The sequence below is a fragment of the Dunckerocampus dactyliophorus genome, chromosome 15 (genome assembly GCF_027744805.1).
Source record: "Dunckerocampus dactyliophorus isolate RoL2022-P2 chromosome 15, RoL_Ddac_1.1, whole genome shotgun sequence".
NCBI lineage: Eukaryota > Metazoa > Chordata > Actinopteri > Syngnathiformes > Syngnathidae > Dunckerocampus > Dunckerocampus dactyliophorus.
Window position 1 is genome coordinate 26,186,800 of NC_072833.1, and position 17,510 is coordinate 26,204,309.

Sequence of the window (17,510 nt, forward strand, 5' to 3'; positions counted from 1 at the left end):
GGAGAGGAGGAACAGCGACAGATCCAGGAGGGACAGGCTTTCAGACCTTATATAGAGAGGCAACACACTCCTCCTCTCCTCTTTAGTGGAAAGTCAAGATCAGTCTGTCCCACATTGGAGCATCGCTCTCCCCAACCCACTAGCTGCCATGCCAGGTTTTGGACCATAGCGTGCATTAAAAGTCTTTCCTTTACATCTGTGGAAGAGATTTTGCATCAACATAAGCGCTCGTGCACCCTCACGTTCAGTCTCAACTTGATGAACATTGATAACGTTTGCCCACACACTCCTCAAACAGGCCTTTCCAGCGTATTGTCAGGGATTACTTTACATTTGGAGATTATTTATAGCTGAAGAAGGATGGCGTATGTGGGATCAAAATAAACTACAGTGCCCATGCTGACCCTCCCCACAGCAAGACAAGAACCTATTTGCAGCCATTCTAATTAATTCTGCAGATTATATACTTAAATGTTTATGCGGACAAACCAAACGGGGACGCTGCGTGAGGGGGCACCACACCCAAAAAAAAGACCAAAGGAGGAAGCGGAGGAGAGGGAAGGTGTCGTCATTGTCTTCCCACTGAATGCTCACATGATGTACAAGTCAGTCAGAGAAACAGTGGATTTATGATAAAGGGAACATTTGAGATGACACAGCGGGGCTCGGTGCCACATGCCAGGTATCAGTTTAATCCCGTGGGAATGCTGTCCTCCAACAACATGGACTGGGGAGATGCCTGGGCTCCGGCTATGGGTCCTATACTTAGAAAGCTGGTGTAAACCTTGACATTTGACATGCGTATCTGACATGAGAAGAAAGGTTTGATGGTGAATTGTGCTGTTAATTCCTCTTTTAGAGCCAACATAAGCAATGATATCGTGTGCCAAGCCTTACCTCCTCTAATTTTGGGCCAGAAACACGATGATGAGACAGGAAGGCTATTTTGAATACACTGGTTGTGCAAGATTTCATGAAGGCCCGTACTTATTAAGTTTAAAGCGTGTATCCTTGCTTGGCAACAGACACTGGCGGTCCCCGTTGGCCCATTTATAACTGGGGGTGGGCTCCAGCAGTAAATACTGGGCTTAGGGCCGTATCATGTGGATGCAGGGCTGCAAAGAGCTCAAAACCATTTGGTATTGTCGGGGATGGACTGAGAGTTCACATCATACGGGGTTGGCCGGATTCAGCCATGAGGTCGCAACAGAGACAGACGGAAGGGGACTAAGATGGACAAGAGTGACACCCTGTGGCTCCAGCAACACATCAAGTACACTTTTGATTTATTTGTTGTTGTTTTATATTGTTGATGCATACAAGCTGGACATGTGGATGAGAGGAAGAGATAGGACAGCTCTTTCTCACTAGACTTGTCCCATCTAGTCTTTTAGCATAGTCTGATTTCATGCTCAAAGTCTAATGGGACAGCTCTTTCTGACTAAAGCTGTCCTAGCTAGTCTTTGACAGCGCTTTCTCGCCACAGCTGTCCAATCTAGTCTTTGAGCATGAACTGATGAAGCCTGTTGAAATCAGAGGCGAAAAGTCTTCTAAGACAACCTCCAGCTGTGATTGAGTCAATAAATAAATGAATGAGATATTCATGGGCAATCTTATTAGATGTAAGAGTTACATGGCAAACTGGTATATAGTCTTTGAGCATAGTATCAGTCCATGCTCAAAGACTCGATAGGACAGCTCTAGAAGACATTTCAGCTATCATTCGAGCAGGATCAGTTCATGCTCAAAGACTAGATAGGGCAGGTCTAGAAGACGTTTCACAATAGGACAGCTCTAGTCAAAAAGAGGATTAAGGACATGGACTAAGACACAGAGACTAGATGGGAAAACTCTAGTGACAAAGAGCTGTCCTATCTAGTCTTTGAGCATGAAATAATGCTATGCTCAAACACTAGACGGGACAACTCTAGTGAGAAAGAGCTGTCCTATCTAGCAGTTGTATGCTGAAAGACTACATAGGACAGCTCTAGAAGATGTTTTGCCTCTCAGTTGAGCAGGTTTCATCACTTCATGCTAAGATGGGACAACTCTAGTGAGCAGGAGCTGTCCTATCTAGTAATTACAGCTCCAGAAGATGTGTTACCACAGAACAGCTGTAGTCAAAAAGAGGAGTAAGGACTTGGACTAAGACCACTTGAAAGACTGGATGGGACAACTCTAATGAGAAAAGAGCTGTCCTATCGAGTTGACCATCAACTAATACTATACTCAATGACTAGATAGGACAGCCCATTAGAGTTGGTCTCATTTAGTCTTTTAGCAGAGTCTTAGTCCAAGTCCTTACTCCTACGTAGTTAAGCATAAACTAATACTATGCTCAATGACTAGATAGGACAGCTGTAGAAGATGTTTTGCTTCTCATCTGAGCAGGCTTCATCAGCTCATGCTCAAAGACTAGATAGGACTGCTCTAGTCAGAAGGAGTAAGAAGGACAGGCAGGCCAGTGCGAGTGTCCTATTTAGTCTTTGAACATGAACTAATGAAGCCTGCTCGGATGAGAGGCGGAACGTCTCCTAAGACAACCTGAACAATGCAGTTGCGAATGCAGTTTAATGCCCTGAGAATGGAATAATATGGTGCAGGTGTTCCTTGCCAATGGTAAGAGTACAAATAAAGTTCATACACGTGGTTTGCGTTACAGATCTCCACGGTGACGCCTGTGCAGCAGCATCAGGGTGTTTTCGCTGAACTGGTAGGTGAGCTTCTTCTTCACCTTGAAAATCTCTCCCGACCGGGCGTAGTTCCTCAGGGCGCGGGACATCTTCTGGTATGTCATCAGCCTCTTGTTGCCCTTCCTTTGGCCCCACAGTGCCGCTAGCTGGTCCTTGTTGCGGGCGGAGAAGCGGAAGACGCCCTCAGCCGCTGGGACCCAGGACACGCAGTGGGCCATGGCCGGATCCTCCAGCATCTCGAACAGGAAGTGAAAAAGACGAACTTTTCTACCTGCCAGCAAGAAGGAGCAGTAAGTCAAACTTTGTGGCGCGTTGGTACATAGGCCAAGAAAGAAATAGAGTTGGGTATCGTTTGCATATCATCAAATCTCATATTAAATATATACAGTACAACAAAAGGTGGCGAGAAATACTTCAATATTGAATAAAGCAAAATATGTTCTTGATCATAAATCACTCCACATTCTTTACTGTTCCTTAGTATTAGCATATTTAATGTATTGTTCAAAGTCAAGATTCAAATTCAAGAGTTTTATTGTCATATGCACAGTAAAACAGGTAGTTCTGCTATGCAATGAAATTCTTGTTCTGTTCATTTTCCCCAAAAAAGAAAGAAAAACACAAGAAAAAGAATAAGAACATCAGAAACATAAATACCAATAAATTAAGCAACAACAACAGAAGAGACATTAATACAGATAAATAATACAAATAAATAAATAAATGAATAAATAAAGTGCTATGAGTTCACATAGTTCATCATTTCATGACTACTATTATGTGTGACTGTTTCAATGCAGTATTGTCATTGTGATCACTATCATAGTTCATCATTTCATGACTGCTATTATGTGTGATTGTCATTGACAGCGTTGTCATTGTGGTTGTTGATATTGTTTTGTCCTTTGTCCTGATGTCCTTGTTCGTCTTTATAGTTGTCACAGACATTTATTTGCTGATGTAGTTCTGTATGTTTCTGTTGTTCTGTTGTTGTTGTCACAATTGTTGTTGCTGCTGTTGTCCTTGTCTCTTGTCTCTTGTCTCTCTTTTTTTTTGTCCCCCTCTCATCCCCCCCCCCCCCCCCCCCCCCGTTTCCTTTTCTCTTGTTCTCTAAAAAAAAAAAGAAAAACTGCTATGAGTGTGTGCGTGTGTTGCGTGTGGCGTGTGTGAGTGCTTCGTTGAGAAGCCTGATGGCCTGTGGGTAAAGCTGTTTGCCAGCCTTGTGGTCCTGGACTTCAAACTCCTGTAGCGTCTGCCTGACGGTAGGAGTGTGAATAATGAGTGTTGTGGATGTGTGCTGTCCTTGATGAGGTTGTGTGTTCTTCGTAGGACTCTAGATTTATAAATGTCTTGCAGTGAGGGGAGGGCTGCCCCAACAATGTTCTGTGAGGTCTTGATCACCCGCTGGAGTGCCTTCCTATCACGTGTTGTACAGTTACCGTACCAAACAGTGATGGAGGCGGTAAGGACACTTTCCATAGTGCATCTGTAGAAGCAACTCAGGATTGTGGTGGAGATTGTGGTATTGTGTGGAGATATGGGGAATCATTACAAAAGCAATCTTCACTCACTTAACGTACTGCAAAAAAGATGGGTGAGGATCATTCATAATGCCAAGTATAGACAACATACAAACCCTTCATTTTTAAAATCCCAGATATTAAAATTTGCAGATTTAGTGCATAATGCGTAAAGTTAATAATAACTTGTTACCCAAAAACCTCATACAGTATTTCTCAATCAGAGAGGAGAAATATGATCTTAGAGGAAAATTAAACATTTATATGCCAGAACTACGCTGAAAAGCCACAGCATTTCCGTGTGTGGAATTAAATGATGGAACGGATTGAGTAAGGAACTCAATGTACAGAGATGAGCACATTCATAAACAATACAAGCAGTTGATGTTTGCTAAATACAAGCAGAAGAGTCTTCATCATCACAATGATGTTCTGTCATGCTTGTTTTTTTCTGTTATTTATTATTTATTATGACACTGATAATTATATAAAATATGATATGGAAAGCAGGAAGTGAATAATATGTACTGTAATAGATGTGGAATAGATGGGGGGTAGGATTAAATAAGCTTTGCTTCTTCCTACTCCTTTTGGACATGTGAAAGTGTGAAAGGATGATTCATGAGATGTATTCCATTGGAACCTTCATGTTCAAATAAACTAAACCAAACCAAACTAAACATTTTGTCCAAAAACGCTGTCTTTTTGAGACCAAATATGATGTGAAAGAAAAAGGGTAAAAATACAACATAGTAGTCGATCTGTGCACCGTGGGAAAAAGTTAGCACACGCACAACGGCGCCTTCAAGGACCATGGAACAAAGTGGGACGGGTCGCTGCTTGCAACAAACAACATATACATGCAACAACTATGGAATTAGTGTTATTTTTTAAATAATAATTTGATGTAGTTATTTGATGATGTAGTTATTTAAAATGGATTTTTTTAAGTGTATTTTTTTAAGTGTATCTTTGCACCTGAAAGTTTCCCACGGACCAGTACCGTGATATCATAGTAGTGTCTACAATTGGGTGTCTATTATTGGTATCATGTCTACTATTGGTATCATGTCTACCCAATAGTAGTGTCTACTATTGGGTAGACATGATATCACCCAATATAGTAGACATAATATTAGCCAATGTAGTAGACATAGTATCCATCCATCCATTCATCTTCTATGCCGCTTATCCTCACCAGGGTCGCGGGTATGCTGGAGCCTATCCCAGCTTGGTATCCCAGCGGGGTACACCCTGGACTGGTGTCCAGCCAATGGCAGGGCTCATATAGACAAACAACCATTCACACTCACATTCATACCTATGGACAATTTAGAGTCTCCAATGAAGCTAACATGCTTTTTTTGGGAATGTGGGAGGAAACCAGAGTACCCGGAGAAAACCCACACACACGCGGAGAGAACATGCAAACTCCACACAGAAATGCCCAACGGAGATTCAAACCCAGATCTTTCCGACATGCTAACCACTAGGCCACCGTGCGGCCCGACATATTACCAGTAGACATAATATTAGCCACTATAGTAAACATAATATCACCCAATAGTAGATATGATATTATTTAATCTCGTGAGTGACACAAGATCTTGTGATATCCCAAGTGTTGAGCTGGCATTTTCCTCTTTAAACTGTGCAAAATGTAACACTTGCCAATGCAAATATACCGGGCAGCAGGTAACTGGAGAAACCCAGCATGAAGTTTCATCTCCATTATGTTCCTGCCAGCGGACCACACGCGCAGCTGCATGTGCCACTTACTGTTAATCATTTCCTCAAAAGCAACCATTCCCAGAAAATCACTGGCAGGTTTGGTGTTCCGTAGCGAGAGGGCTACAAAGGCTGCGGTTATCTGATAGATATGTAAAAAGAGTGCCGCCATGCACGCTTCCATTGTTTATTACTGTCAAAGCATGGCTTCTTGTTTGCTTTGTGGCTTATTGCTCCGCAAGCTGCAAACACTCGCGGCAATAACCGTGCATGGTGATCCAAAAAAAGAAAAAAAAAAAGGAGAACTCACCACTGCCTGCCACTGCAGCCTGATGTTTGGCTAATCGTCTTGTTGATACAAAGTCCGGCAGCGGGACGTGCATCGGCGCTGGGGCTGTTATTTGGCTGAAGGCGGCCGAGCAGTCGCAAGTCGGGGGCTGAGGGGAAGCTTGGATGCTCTTACAGAAAACACAACAATCAAAATGTTCAAAACTTATGGTTGCCCAATGTCATCTGGTAGAACACAACTTGAATAAGACTACAAGACAACCATAATGTATCCAAACACCAAAACAAAAGTAGATGAAAGCGCAATTTGAGTTTGTAGAAGCAGAAAAAAAGATTTTCTATGTATCTTGACAATCATGTAAATAATTTAAATGCTCACAGGTGGCTCGCACGGCCTCCAACATTGCATCCATGACGTGTTTTCCGCACTCGTTGCATCCTCCTGCACGCCTGCACCCCAGTGCGACATCTCCTCTGTAGAAAAACATTTCTCAAGATTTTGCTCGACATTGACGTGAACAATTACTCTTACCACTGGTTACGGTGTTTTGCCTATGGTACTCCTCTAGGAATTCTAAAATCACATCCAAATCAGACTGAGCGTCCTGGAAAGAAGATTTGAGAGTGAATATTTAATATAAGTGTTATGGTGCGATATTGTGGCGCATGTCAGCGAGCCTGCTCATTACCATGGCTGCTTCTGAATTGGCAAAGTCTCAGACAAATACAGCAAACAGACGTTGGGGTTCTGTTATTATACCCCCACCCCAGCACCCCCCACCCCGACTGCGAGCTTTCTCAGACGATTTCTGAGCCTGGCGGTAACAATGGGCTCCGTGCCGCAGCACCAGTCAGCCCATTAACAAAGCCCCCCAGCGCTGACCACATCCTCCCCTCTGGGCGAGATAAGACCGGGCCTGGAGGCCGCCGCCTCTCTCTCAGGAAAAACACACTTGCTGCCATATTTTTCCTCACAGGATGTGTCTTCATTTGAAATTCTGCAGAAACTGTTTCATAACCGCTCGCGTTTGCATGGTGTTGCTGCTGACCTGCTAGCTGAGTAGAATTTGTATTATTATTGTAGTTATTCATGAATCGTGCTTCGTGCTTCTTATTCACAGTTCATATGCACTGTGGCTTGCAGACCTCTGGGGGTCCCCGAACCCCATTTTAAGAATCCCTGAATGAAATAATGATTTATTGTAGGAGTGCACGATTGGGCCGATATGAGGGAATTATGACGTCATACTGATAAATCCGATAACGTTAAAAATAGCTCTGCTAACTGATCATTTAAAAAAAAACTCCATGAGGCGATATTACCCGCACTGTGCAGGTAAGCAAATCAAGCACTCCTTTTTTCTTCTGCCTGTGACGATAACGGCCTGTCGTAAAGTCCCCTGAGTTCACTTGTAAATAAACATTCACTTTCCGAGGAAGGCATTTCACGTGCTAGTTGTACCGAATGCGCTGCGATGAGGGGAAAGAAACTCCATCGAGCACACAAAAACTTTATCAACCACCTGAAACGCCAGTGCCGCGGCGTTTCAAAAGTGCAAAAGGTTTGCCAGCGACCTCCGTGGTGTCACACCAGCTGCTCGCAGCGTGTGCCCGAATACAGTGCATCTTACTGGGCCACGGCAGGTGGCTCTTCCCACTCTGTACGCCGGTTCTCCTGACCTCTGTAGCAGCACCCCCTCTGCTAAGAGCATGTGTCCGAATACAGTGCACCTTGCTGGGCCACAGCAGGTGGCTCCTCCCCCTCTATACTCTGGTTCTCCTGATAGTAGTGATGTGGTAGTAGTGATGTCGTCATATTAGGACAACAGGTACACTTGGTCCTAATTTGTTCCAATGCTTCTTACCTGGGCCGCACGGTGGTCTAGTGGTTAGCATGTTGGCCAACACAGTAACAGTCTAGAGATCTGGAAAGCCTGGGTTTGATTCTCCCTTGGTTTACATGTTCTGTTTACATGTGCGTGTGTGGGTTTTCTCCGGGTACTCCGGCTTCCTCCCACATTCCAAAAACATGCATGTAAGGTTAATTGGAGACTCTAAATTGTCCATAGGTGAGTGTGAATGGTTGTCTGTCTGGCGACCAGTCCAGGGTTTACCCCGCCTGTCGCTCGAAGTCTGCTGCACAAAGTACACTTAAATCTAGATTTAAAAAGTAGTCTGTCATCAAAAGTTATCTGTCATCGGTACCATACGGTACGAGGAGGTCCATACGGGAGGCCAAAAGACAGTACAGACAGAAGCTGGAGGGCTACTATTCCACCTCAGACCCTCGGCGCATGTGGGCGGGGCTCCAGCACATCACAGACTATCGACAGCGGAGTAGCGTAGCCACGTCCAGCCAAACCACACTTCCAGATGAGCTGAACGAGTTCTATGCCCGCTTTGACACACAAACTCCTGATGAGCAGAGAGGGTGGCTGAACCTGGGGAGCACACAGGACTCACCTCTCATGGTGACATCAGCTGATGTGCGCAGGGTTCTAAACAAAACAAACCCACGAAAAGCAGCAGGGCCAGACAACATCTCAGGACGTGCACTTCGGGTTTGCTCATCAGAGCTAGCTGATGTGCTTGCTGACATATTTAACCTGTCGCTTGCACAAGCATCTGTACCGACCTGCTTTAAGTCCACCACCATAGTGCCCGTACCCAAGAAGAGCAACGTGACCTGCTTGAATGACTATCGCCCTATAGCACTCACTCCTATTGTTATGAAGTGCTTTGAAAGAATAGTCATGACCCACATCAAAAAGAGCATCCCGGCGGCAACTGTGGACCCTCTACAGTTTGCATATCGCCAGAACCGGTCCACGGATGATGCAGTCAACACTGCCATCCACACAGCCCTTTCTCACCTACAGGGCCAGGACACATATGTCAGAATGCTATTTATAGACTATAGCTCTGCTTTTAATACAGTCAGCCCCCACAAACTCACAAATAAGCTCCTCACACTTGGCCTGTCTCCCTCCCTCTGTAACTGGGTGTTTAACTTTCTAACAGGCAGACCCCAGTCAGTCAGAGTCCACAATCGCACATCCAGCTCAAGAATTGTGAGCACTGGGACCCCACAGGGGTGTGTGCTGAGTCCACTCCTCTACACGCTCTTCACCTACGATTGCGTGGCCTCCCAGAACAACACCAGCATCATTAAATTTGCGGATGACACTACAGTCATCGGACTGATCACTGGTGGTGTTGAAACATCATACAGAAGAGAGGTGGCGGACCTCATAGCTTGGTGTCGTGATAACAATCTCCTTCTCAATACAGATAAGACTAAAGAGATGATCATCGACCCAAGAACAAGGGAAAAGGAGCCACATAGTCCCCTGTTTATTGATGAGACTGAGGTGGAGAGGGTGAAAACCTTCAAGTTCCTTGGCACACACATCAGCGAGGACCTCACCTGGTCTCACAACACCCAACAAATTCTGAAGAAGTCCCAAAGGAGACTGTACTTCCTGAGAAGACTGAGGAAATTTGGCATGTCCACCACAATCCTGAGTTGCTTCTACAGATGCACTATCGAAAGTGTCCTTACCGCCTCCATCACTGTTTGGTACGGTAACTGTACAACACGTGATAGGAAGGCACTCCAGCGGGTGATCAAGACCTCACAGAACATTGTTGGGGCAGCCCTCCCCTCACTGCAAGACATTTATAAAACTAGAGTCCTATGAAGAACACACAACCTCATCAAGGACAGCACACATCCACAACACTCATTATTCACACTCCTACCGTCAGGCAGACGCTACAGGAGTTTGAAGTCCAGGACCACAAGGCTGGCAAACAGCTTTTACCCACAGGCCATCAGGCTTCTCAACGAAGCACTCGCACACGCCGCACGCAACACACGCACACTCTCATAGCACTTCATTTATTTATTTATATCTGTATTAATGTCTCTTCTGTTGTTGTTGCTTAATTTATTGGTATATATGTTTATGTGTTTATGTTTCTTATGTTCTTATTCTTTCTTGTGTTTCCTTTCTTTTCTTGGGAGAATGAACAGAATAAGATTTTCATTGCATGGTATAACTGCTGTTTTACCATGTACATGACAATAAAACTCTCTTGAATCTTGAATCTTGAATATCGCTGTTGAGAAGAAGAAAGTTATTGGTATTGGTTTGAAAACAACAATATCTGGAATTTATTGTTATGTTTAAACAAGACACATACAACAAATATTAGGGGAGTGACGCTTTTAACAAAGTACTTTTATGAGTCAGTAAACACAATTGAGAAGTGTATGATTGACAGATGGATTTATTGTATTCTTTTCTGTACCCTCCAGTGGGACAATGGCTAGTGGTTCCTTCAAGGGTGCTGCTTGTGTACCTTTATCGTCTTGGAAGCGCACTTGCACCTTTTTAGATCAGGTCCAAGCAGCTAAGGAAGTATCTAAAAGTGAACCCGATAGTATTACTACTGTAGTTGGCTTTCAGCACTGTGAGTTGAAGCTTGCGGTCTGCTCATAGTCCTGCATCTGGTACTGTGCATACCAGCTCTGCCAGTCCGGCGCCAATGAGCCACAGTAGCTCCGTCCGGCCGTGCTCGGCTGCCGGTTCCTGTGCGCCTGTCCCGAGCCCAGCCGGTTCAGGATGTTAGGGTTGAACTGGTAGGTGAGCTTGCGGCGGACCTTGATGATCTCGCCCGTGTGGCGGTAGTTGCGCAGGGCCCGCGCCATCTTCTGGTAAGTCATGGTCTTGCGGTTGCCCTTGCGTTGGCCCCAGGACTTGGCCAGCCTTTCTTTGTTCTTGGAGATAAAGTGGAAGGTGCCGCTGGCGCTGTCGCTCCACTGGATGGAGTCTCCCATGTCGGGATCGTTGAGAGCCTCGTGGAGGTACTCGTAAAGGCGGAGCTTCTTGCGACCTGAGCATAATCCTGCGTTAGTGGTGGGGGCCATTTTTTGACATACAGAAGAATAACATACTTTGTCACATTGAAGACCTGATCTTGATTCAGCAGCTCAGTCATGTAAACCCCAGCAAATATGTTTTGGACTGAATATAGCTGGACTGGGTTTCCTCTCCACAAAATGCTCCAACTTTCATTTCCAGCATGCCTTTCTGTCTGGTACCTTTATGTCTCAGCAGTCACATACTTCTAAGTAAGACCTGATCTTGGTTCAGCACCTCCATCAAGTAAGCCCTATCAAACCTAGGTTTAGATTAAGTTTCCCTGACGCAAAACACCACAACCTGTCTGGTTCCTTTACTTCTCTGAAGTAAAACCTGATTTTGATTCAGCACCCCCGCCAAGTAAGCCCGATTAAATGTGGTTTAGATTAACGGGTGCCACACATGGGGGGCGACGAGCGTCCGTGACCAGCGACGCCAGTGAGCGACATGTTCACATCCAGAGCAAATTGTACGAGTCTCCCACGATTTTGATTGGCTGTCAGATGTGCAGGGAATGTGTGGGTATCAAAGTAGTTCAGAGGAAGAAAAGCGGCAGGTGTTAATCGAGTACTCTTGCTAGTACCGGATCTTGCTAGTATTGAAGATAAACTTACATAAATGTCAGTGTAAAATGGATGTAAACTTACCCGATATGTTTACTCTGATTAGCATCCTGTCCGCTCATTGGTTGATCAGTGAAACTCCCGCTGATTGGTCCTCGTCTGGGCGACAGCAATGAAAAGTTCTGGGATCGCGTTGCAAGCCAGCGTGTGCACGATGACACGCACGAGCACAAACTTTCACACACACGAATTTTGTGTGACGCTTGGCTGTACGGCGACACGCCATAATCGCCCTATCGAGCAGGTTCCATTGAAAATGAATGGAGTAGAGGCGATGTCGCCTCCCGTGTGTGCCGCCCATAAGTTTCCCTGACACAAAACCTTTGTTTCCACTGTGCCTTTCTGTCTGGTACCTTGTACCTGTACTTCTCTGCGATCACATTATATGCCACGTTTAAGTAAGACCTGATCTTGATTCAGTATCCCCGTCAAGTAAGCCCGATTGAAAGTGATTTAGATTACGTTTCCCTGACACAAAACACCACAACCTTCATTTCCACTGTGCCTTTCTGTCTGGTACCTTTACTTCTGTGTAGTTTTCTGTATACTTTATTGGCCACTTTAAAGTAAGACCTGATCTTGGTTCAGCACCCCCATCAAGTAAGCCCTATCAAGCATGGTTTAGATTCAGTGTTTGTCGACACTAGAACCTTCACTCCCACCACGGCTTTCTGTCTGGCCCGTTTATTTCTCAGAGACCACATACTTGATTTGTCACTTTTAAGTAAGACCAAATCTTGAGTCAGCGCCCCCATCAAGTAAGCCCTATCAAACATGGTGTTTCCCTGACACAAAATGCTAGAACCTTCATTCCTACCACGCTTTTCTGTCTGGCACATTTACTTCTCCCTGATCACACTCTTTATTTGCCACTTTTAAGTAAGCTTGATTAAACCTGGTTTAGATGAAGTTTGCCACTTTTGAGTAAGAGCTGATCTTCATTAAGGATCCCCGTCAAGCAAGCCCTATCAAACCCGGTTTAAAAAAAGTTTCCTCGACACAGAAAGCCAAAAGCTTCATTTCCACTTTGCCTTTCAGTCTAGTACCTTTGGTATTCCTCTGAGGTGGGTGGTGGGAGGAGACGTGAGCGGGTTCAGTTTGCAGCGGGTCTCCTAAGGAGACTTCAGGGATCACCTGAGACCACGTCTGCTGCTGCTGCTGCTGCTGCTGCAAATCAAATCATTCAAGTCAGCACCATATTTCTAATTATATACATCTTTATTTGATGCTTCGACTCACCCCGGGTACAGTCGTGTCATTCCAGTCATACATGGGGGCCGGGATGTCAGGGTGGGGGGTGACCAGGCAGTAGGATATCTGGCACTGCAGAGACGGCTGCTGAGGACCCAGAGTCTCGTAGTATGCATACTCTGAGAAGAAACAGCACAGTGGTTCCTTGCTTGTTGGTATTCATTGGTTTCATGGGCACTAGGCCTGGGACGATATTAAATAAATCCATTCATCACACAATAAATGAAAATGAACTGGATAATCAATATATTGCCATGTGCGTGCGTGTCTGTTTTTCTCATCTCTTGCTTCCAAACAGGCAGGAAGAAGATTCACTCTGTGCATTGGTTTCATCACCTTGGCGCGTTTGTTACGGAGTGATCCCTTTTGTCAGTCATACAGTCTCTTTGTCGCGGTGGGTGGAGGCGGGGCCACTAGCATACACACAGTGCGCGGAAGAGTGTAACGTAGTAGAAATAAAATTAGTAGATTGCAATATATTGTCATTTAAAAAAATATTCTTTCATTGTACTTTTCTTAAACGTAATGTTAAGATCTCGTCTCGCCTCTTTTTCATAGACCCAATTTCGTGCATTTTCTTGTCTCGTGACACCCTTGGTTAGAGTAGGTTTCGGTTAGCGTTGGACCTTCTGGCAGTTCCGGACTCCAAAGTTCCACTGCACTCGTGTCCAAAAGCGTGCCACTCCAGTGTTTTTGGATGTGATACCTGAGTCATAGTAGGAAGTGTTGGAATGCTGCCGAATGACGTCGATTGCGTCCTGGAAGTGTTGATTGATGTCGTTGTCCAAGCAGTTCTACAACGGGAGCAATCAGTGTCCTCCTCATTGGATGATGCAACCGCTCATCAAGATCCTGACGCAAGCAACTCACCATCTTGTAGGACCCTCAGGCGAGGATGTTTCTGCCCTCATCGGCGGACGTTGCTGCGATTTTTCTACAGGTATGTGCCCAGCAAGTATTCCACTACCTGTCCACCCTTCACGCACATAAATAGGCGGAGGCTGCTCAATTTAAATGTGTTAACGTCACAATGTAATGCACCCGTACTTCTCTTTTTTTCTTTTTTTTTGGTAGAGAGGCATGGTGGAGCTCTACGTACCTACCTGCCACACAAAAAAGCAATTAGTCTGCAGATTTGATTGGAAGTCTGGCTGTGGCTGTCTTTTGGCAAAGTAAACTGGTGGAGATTTGCATGATCAAAACCACAATAGAACAGGTGGAGGGAAATGATTCATAATACTTCATTGAAACTGTTGTAATGCATAGTGTCACCTTCTTAATGTCCAGTTGAGCAGCGTGCCTGAAACACACGAGATGAAGCGTGCTGGAAAAAGATGAAGAGAGAGAAAAAAAGAGAAAAGAAGGGAAAACATGCACAGATGGTGTTATTTGTTATATATAAAAGGGACTTCATAAATGTTATATATTTTTATACATATAATATATATATATATATATATAAATTATATATATGTATATATAATAACATAATATAATATATGTAATATGTCATAAATAATAAAATACAAATAATAAATAATATATATAAAAAATAGTATATCGTATATAATAATAAAATAATGTAGGATAAGAGGCATAGAAAATGGATGGATGGATGTATAATATAATCAATAATATCATAATAATATAATCCAATAATATATAAACAAATAATCATAATATTGGACTGCATTGTGTCGACGTCCTAATGTCCAGTTGAGCAACGTGCCTTAAACGCACAAAATAACACACAAGATGAAGCATGCTGGTGAAAGATGAAGCGAGAGAAAAGGAGAGAACATTTTTTGGGGCAATCCACTTTGTGGAACAATACAGTACAGACTAGATTGCTGTATTCATTTGTTATTCATTATTGTTATTTGTTATATATAAAAATGACTTTATAAAATTAAATATAATTATACATATAATATAATCAATTATAAAGAATATAATACATGAATACATATTATAACCAATAATATTGATTTCAATGACATAGTGTAGTCATGCATTGTCAACTGCTTATATTGTCCAGTTGAGCAGCGTGCCCTAAACACGCAGGCCAGGCAAGATAAAGCACGTTGGTAAAAGGTTAATGGTTAATAATCCATGTCAAGTGCAGCGTGCAGACGCCCTCCCGAAAATAAACACTTTTATGAGAAGTTCATTTTATGTCGTTTTAAATATCAACCGACTCGGTGCTGTAGTTCCCCTTTTGGCCCCGTTAAGTGCGCTGGTGGCAAAGCCCTGTCCACAAAGAAAGAAAAAAGTTGGAGATGTGGCATTGATGGGAAGAGGGCAGGGAGATGGAATCCATATGATGACATCTGATATGTTGTTTTTTTTACTCACTACAATGCCGTCTGTTAAGAAAAGATCAGCACACTCGGTTGTGTTTTTGTGGTGCTGGGTGTGTGCGCTTGGATGTGTGTGTTTCCTGCTGTTGATAACACACACGCAACCGCAAAGCCCTTTTTCTCCCACTTTGTCTTTCCTGCTTTCCATGAGGTGTCGCGGGGGTGTCGTGACTCCATAAATAAGAGGCCGCAAGGTGTCAGGCCGCCGATGAAGCGTGACAGCCTTGTGCAGGTGCTGCCATTGTTTGCGTACGTTGTTATCTTTCCCGCTGCAGCCCAGTGGTCACCAACCACCAGGCCGCAAAACACATTCAGACATAACAGAAAGATAGACGCAGCTTTCTTCAAATCTATTTTAGTTAGAGATGCTTAGTACAGGCTTTCTTACCCGTACGCTGTATGTCGATATTTCCCAGCACCTCAGTACCGATACCGACTGATACTGATTTGGCAGCGGCTCTTCCCTCAAATGAATGTCTGGTCACATCCCGTGTAATTACCTGCATGGGTGCTCAAACTTCCTCAGCCTGCGAGCCACTTTTAAAATAACCAAGTCCCAAACATCTACCTCCTATGAAAAACACAGAGAATATGTATTTCTAAATATATGTATTTATGTACATTTGACATGTTTATCAGGGGTGCACACACTTTTTCAGCAGGTCAAATTCTACCTCTGACTATGACACAAATACGGGTCAACTTTGAAACTACTCCACTCAATACTAATGATTCGTATTTCACATTCAAAGATTGCAGGTCATCAAAATAGCTGATATTAGGGGCGCACGATAATTTTTTTTTGTGCATGTAAATTTGGTTCCCATCAAAGTTGTCAAGTGCGTACATGAAGAGACAAACTGCTGGAAAAACTTAATGGTTGACTATGGCTTATTATTAGTACAAAAAATCAAACTAAGTGAACTAAAATAGAAATACACAGCAGAAGAAGCGTTGTCATTGTCAATGTAGTACTATATTCTACATTGGCCACTAGGTGTCGGTAATTGTTCGGTGAGACAGGCACTAGACTCCTCACTAAGGTTCCCTAGGGAACACATTTACTGTGACACTGCTCCTGCAGGGGTTTTATTCACGTCTTACATGGCTTATTTACTCTTATTCTGTCTAGTGTACTGGGTAATATGAGTGTAAAGTCAAGTGTAAAGTACGCTGTTCACAAAAACACAACAACGTGTGAGTCTGTTATCTTATATATGTCTAATATGTGTTATTTTCTCTGATGATATCTACTGTATCGGATAATGCAAATGTAAAGGTGACAACAGGAGTGTTATTTTATGACTTGAGGGCTCTAATAATGTTAAAAAAGGTATTTAGCAGATTGTAAACAGATTTTCTATGCCATAAATATTCCATTCATTAATATTGAATCCTACTTGGCTCAAATTCACTTATCGTGGTCGGGTCTGGAACCAATGAACCACCATAAACGAGGAATTACTGTAATGGGGGGACAAGGAAGCAAAATTCAAGCGACAAGCGATGCACCAAACCCCTTCAAGAAGTTCAATGTTCCGTCGTTTTGGATGAAAGTTAAACGGAGCTATCCAGAACTTTCCACAATGACACTGAGCATGTTGTAAGACAGGATTTTGGGTGTTAACCACGACCAACACAAGGCAAGAAAAACGGACGGTAAACACGGCAGGCAGCACTAATGACGTTTATCTGATATTTAGCTTATCTAGGTGTCATGTATCGCTTCATGACAATAGCATGACGTTACCATGACGTTACTATCGCACCTCTCTCAGTTTTTTGTTTTTTTCACAGAGATTTAGTGAGCGACAGAGACTGGAGCGTTTTTCCCACAGAGGTGAAAGCGATACAATCTATTTTCTGCCGTGTTTTAATCGTCCAAACAAAGAAGAACTTTCCTTCCTCTTCTTGGCTCAATAGCTGCGTGCATGGCCGCACAGATGACTCCATTGTTCTTCTTTATTTACTGTCACACCATGAAAATCAAGAAGTGTCAATCTGTGTCACTCACATTCCCGCATGAAAAAAAAGATACGTGGTCAGTTTTTATCGCGTGGTAACAAGTAGCGAGTGCTGGAAGCCTGCTGGCGTTTTTATTATCAGGGATAGATAGATT

General features: G+C 43.7%; 2 protein-coding genes across 2 annotated transcripts; both read right to left on the reverse strand.

The window, feature by feature from the left end:
• Positions 1 to 2,656: 2,656 nt before the first annotated feature.
• Positions 2,657 to 6,698, reverse strand: spi2 (Spi-2 proto-oncogene). Its single transcript, XM_054800782.1, has 3 exons — positions 6,609 to 6,698; positions 6,252 to 6,399; positions 2,657 to 2,964 (listed from the first exon to the last, which is right to left on the reverse strand). Exons 1-3 carry the CDS (start codon positions 6,696 to 6,698, stop codon positions 2,657 to 2,659), a joined length of 546 nt encoding a protein of 181 aa, XP_054656757.1.
• Positions 6,699 to 10,405: 3,707 nt separating this feature from the next.
• spic (Spi-C transcription factor (Spi-1/PU.1 related)) lies at positions 10,406 to 14,006 on the reverse strand. The gene is made up of 5 exons (XM_054752669.1): positions 13,902 to 14,006; positions 13,738 to 13,825; positions 13,020 to 13,150; positions 12,827 to 12,947; positions 10,406 to 11,128 (listed from the first exon to the last, which is right to left on the reverse strand). Exons 1-5 carry the CDS (start codon positions 13,902 to 13,904, stop codon positions 10,698 to 10,700), a joined length of 774 nt encoding a protein of 257 aa, XP_054608644.1. The 5' UTR covers positions 13,905 to 14,006; the 3' UTR covers positions 10,406 to 10,697.
• Positions 14,007 to 17,510: the final 3,504 nt, after the last annotated feature.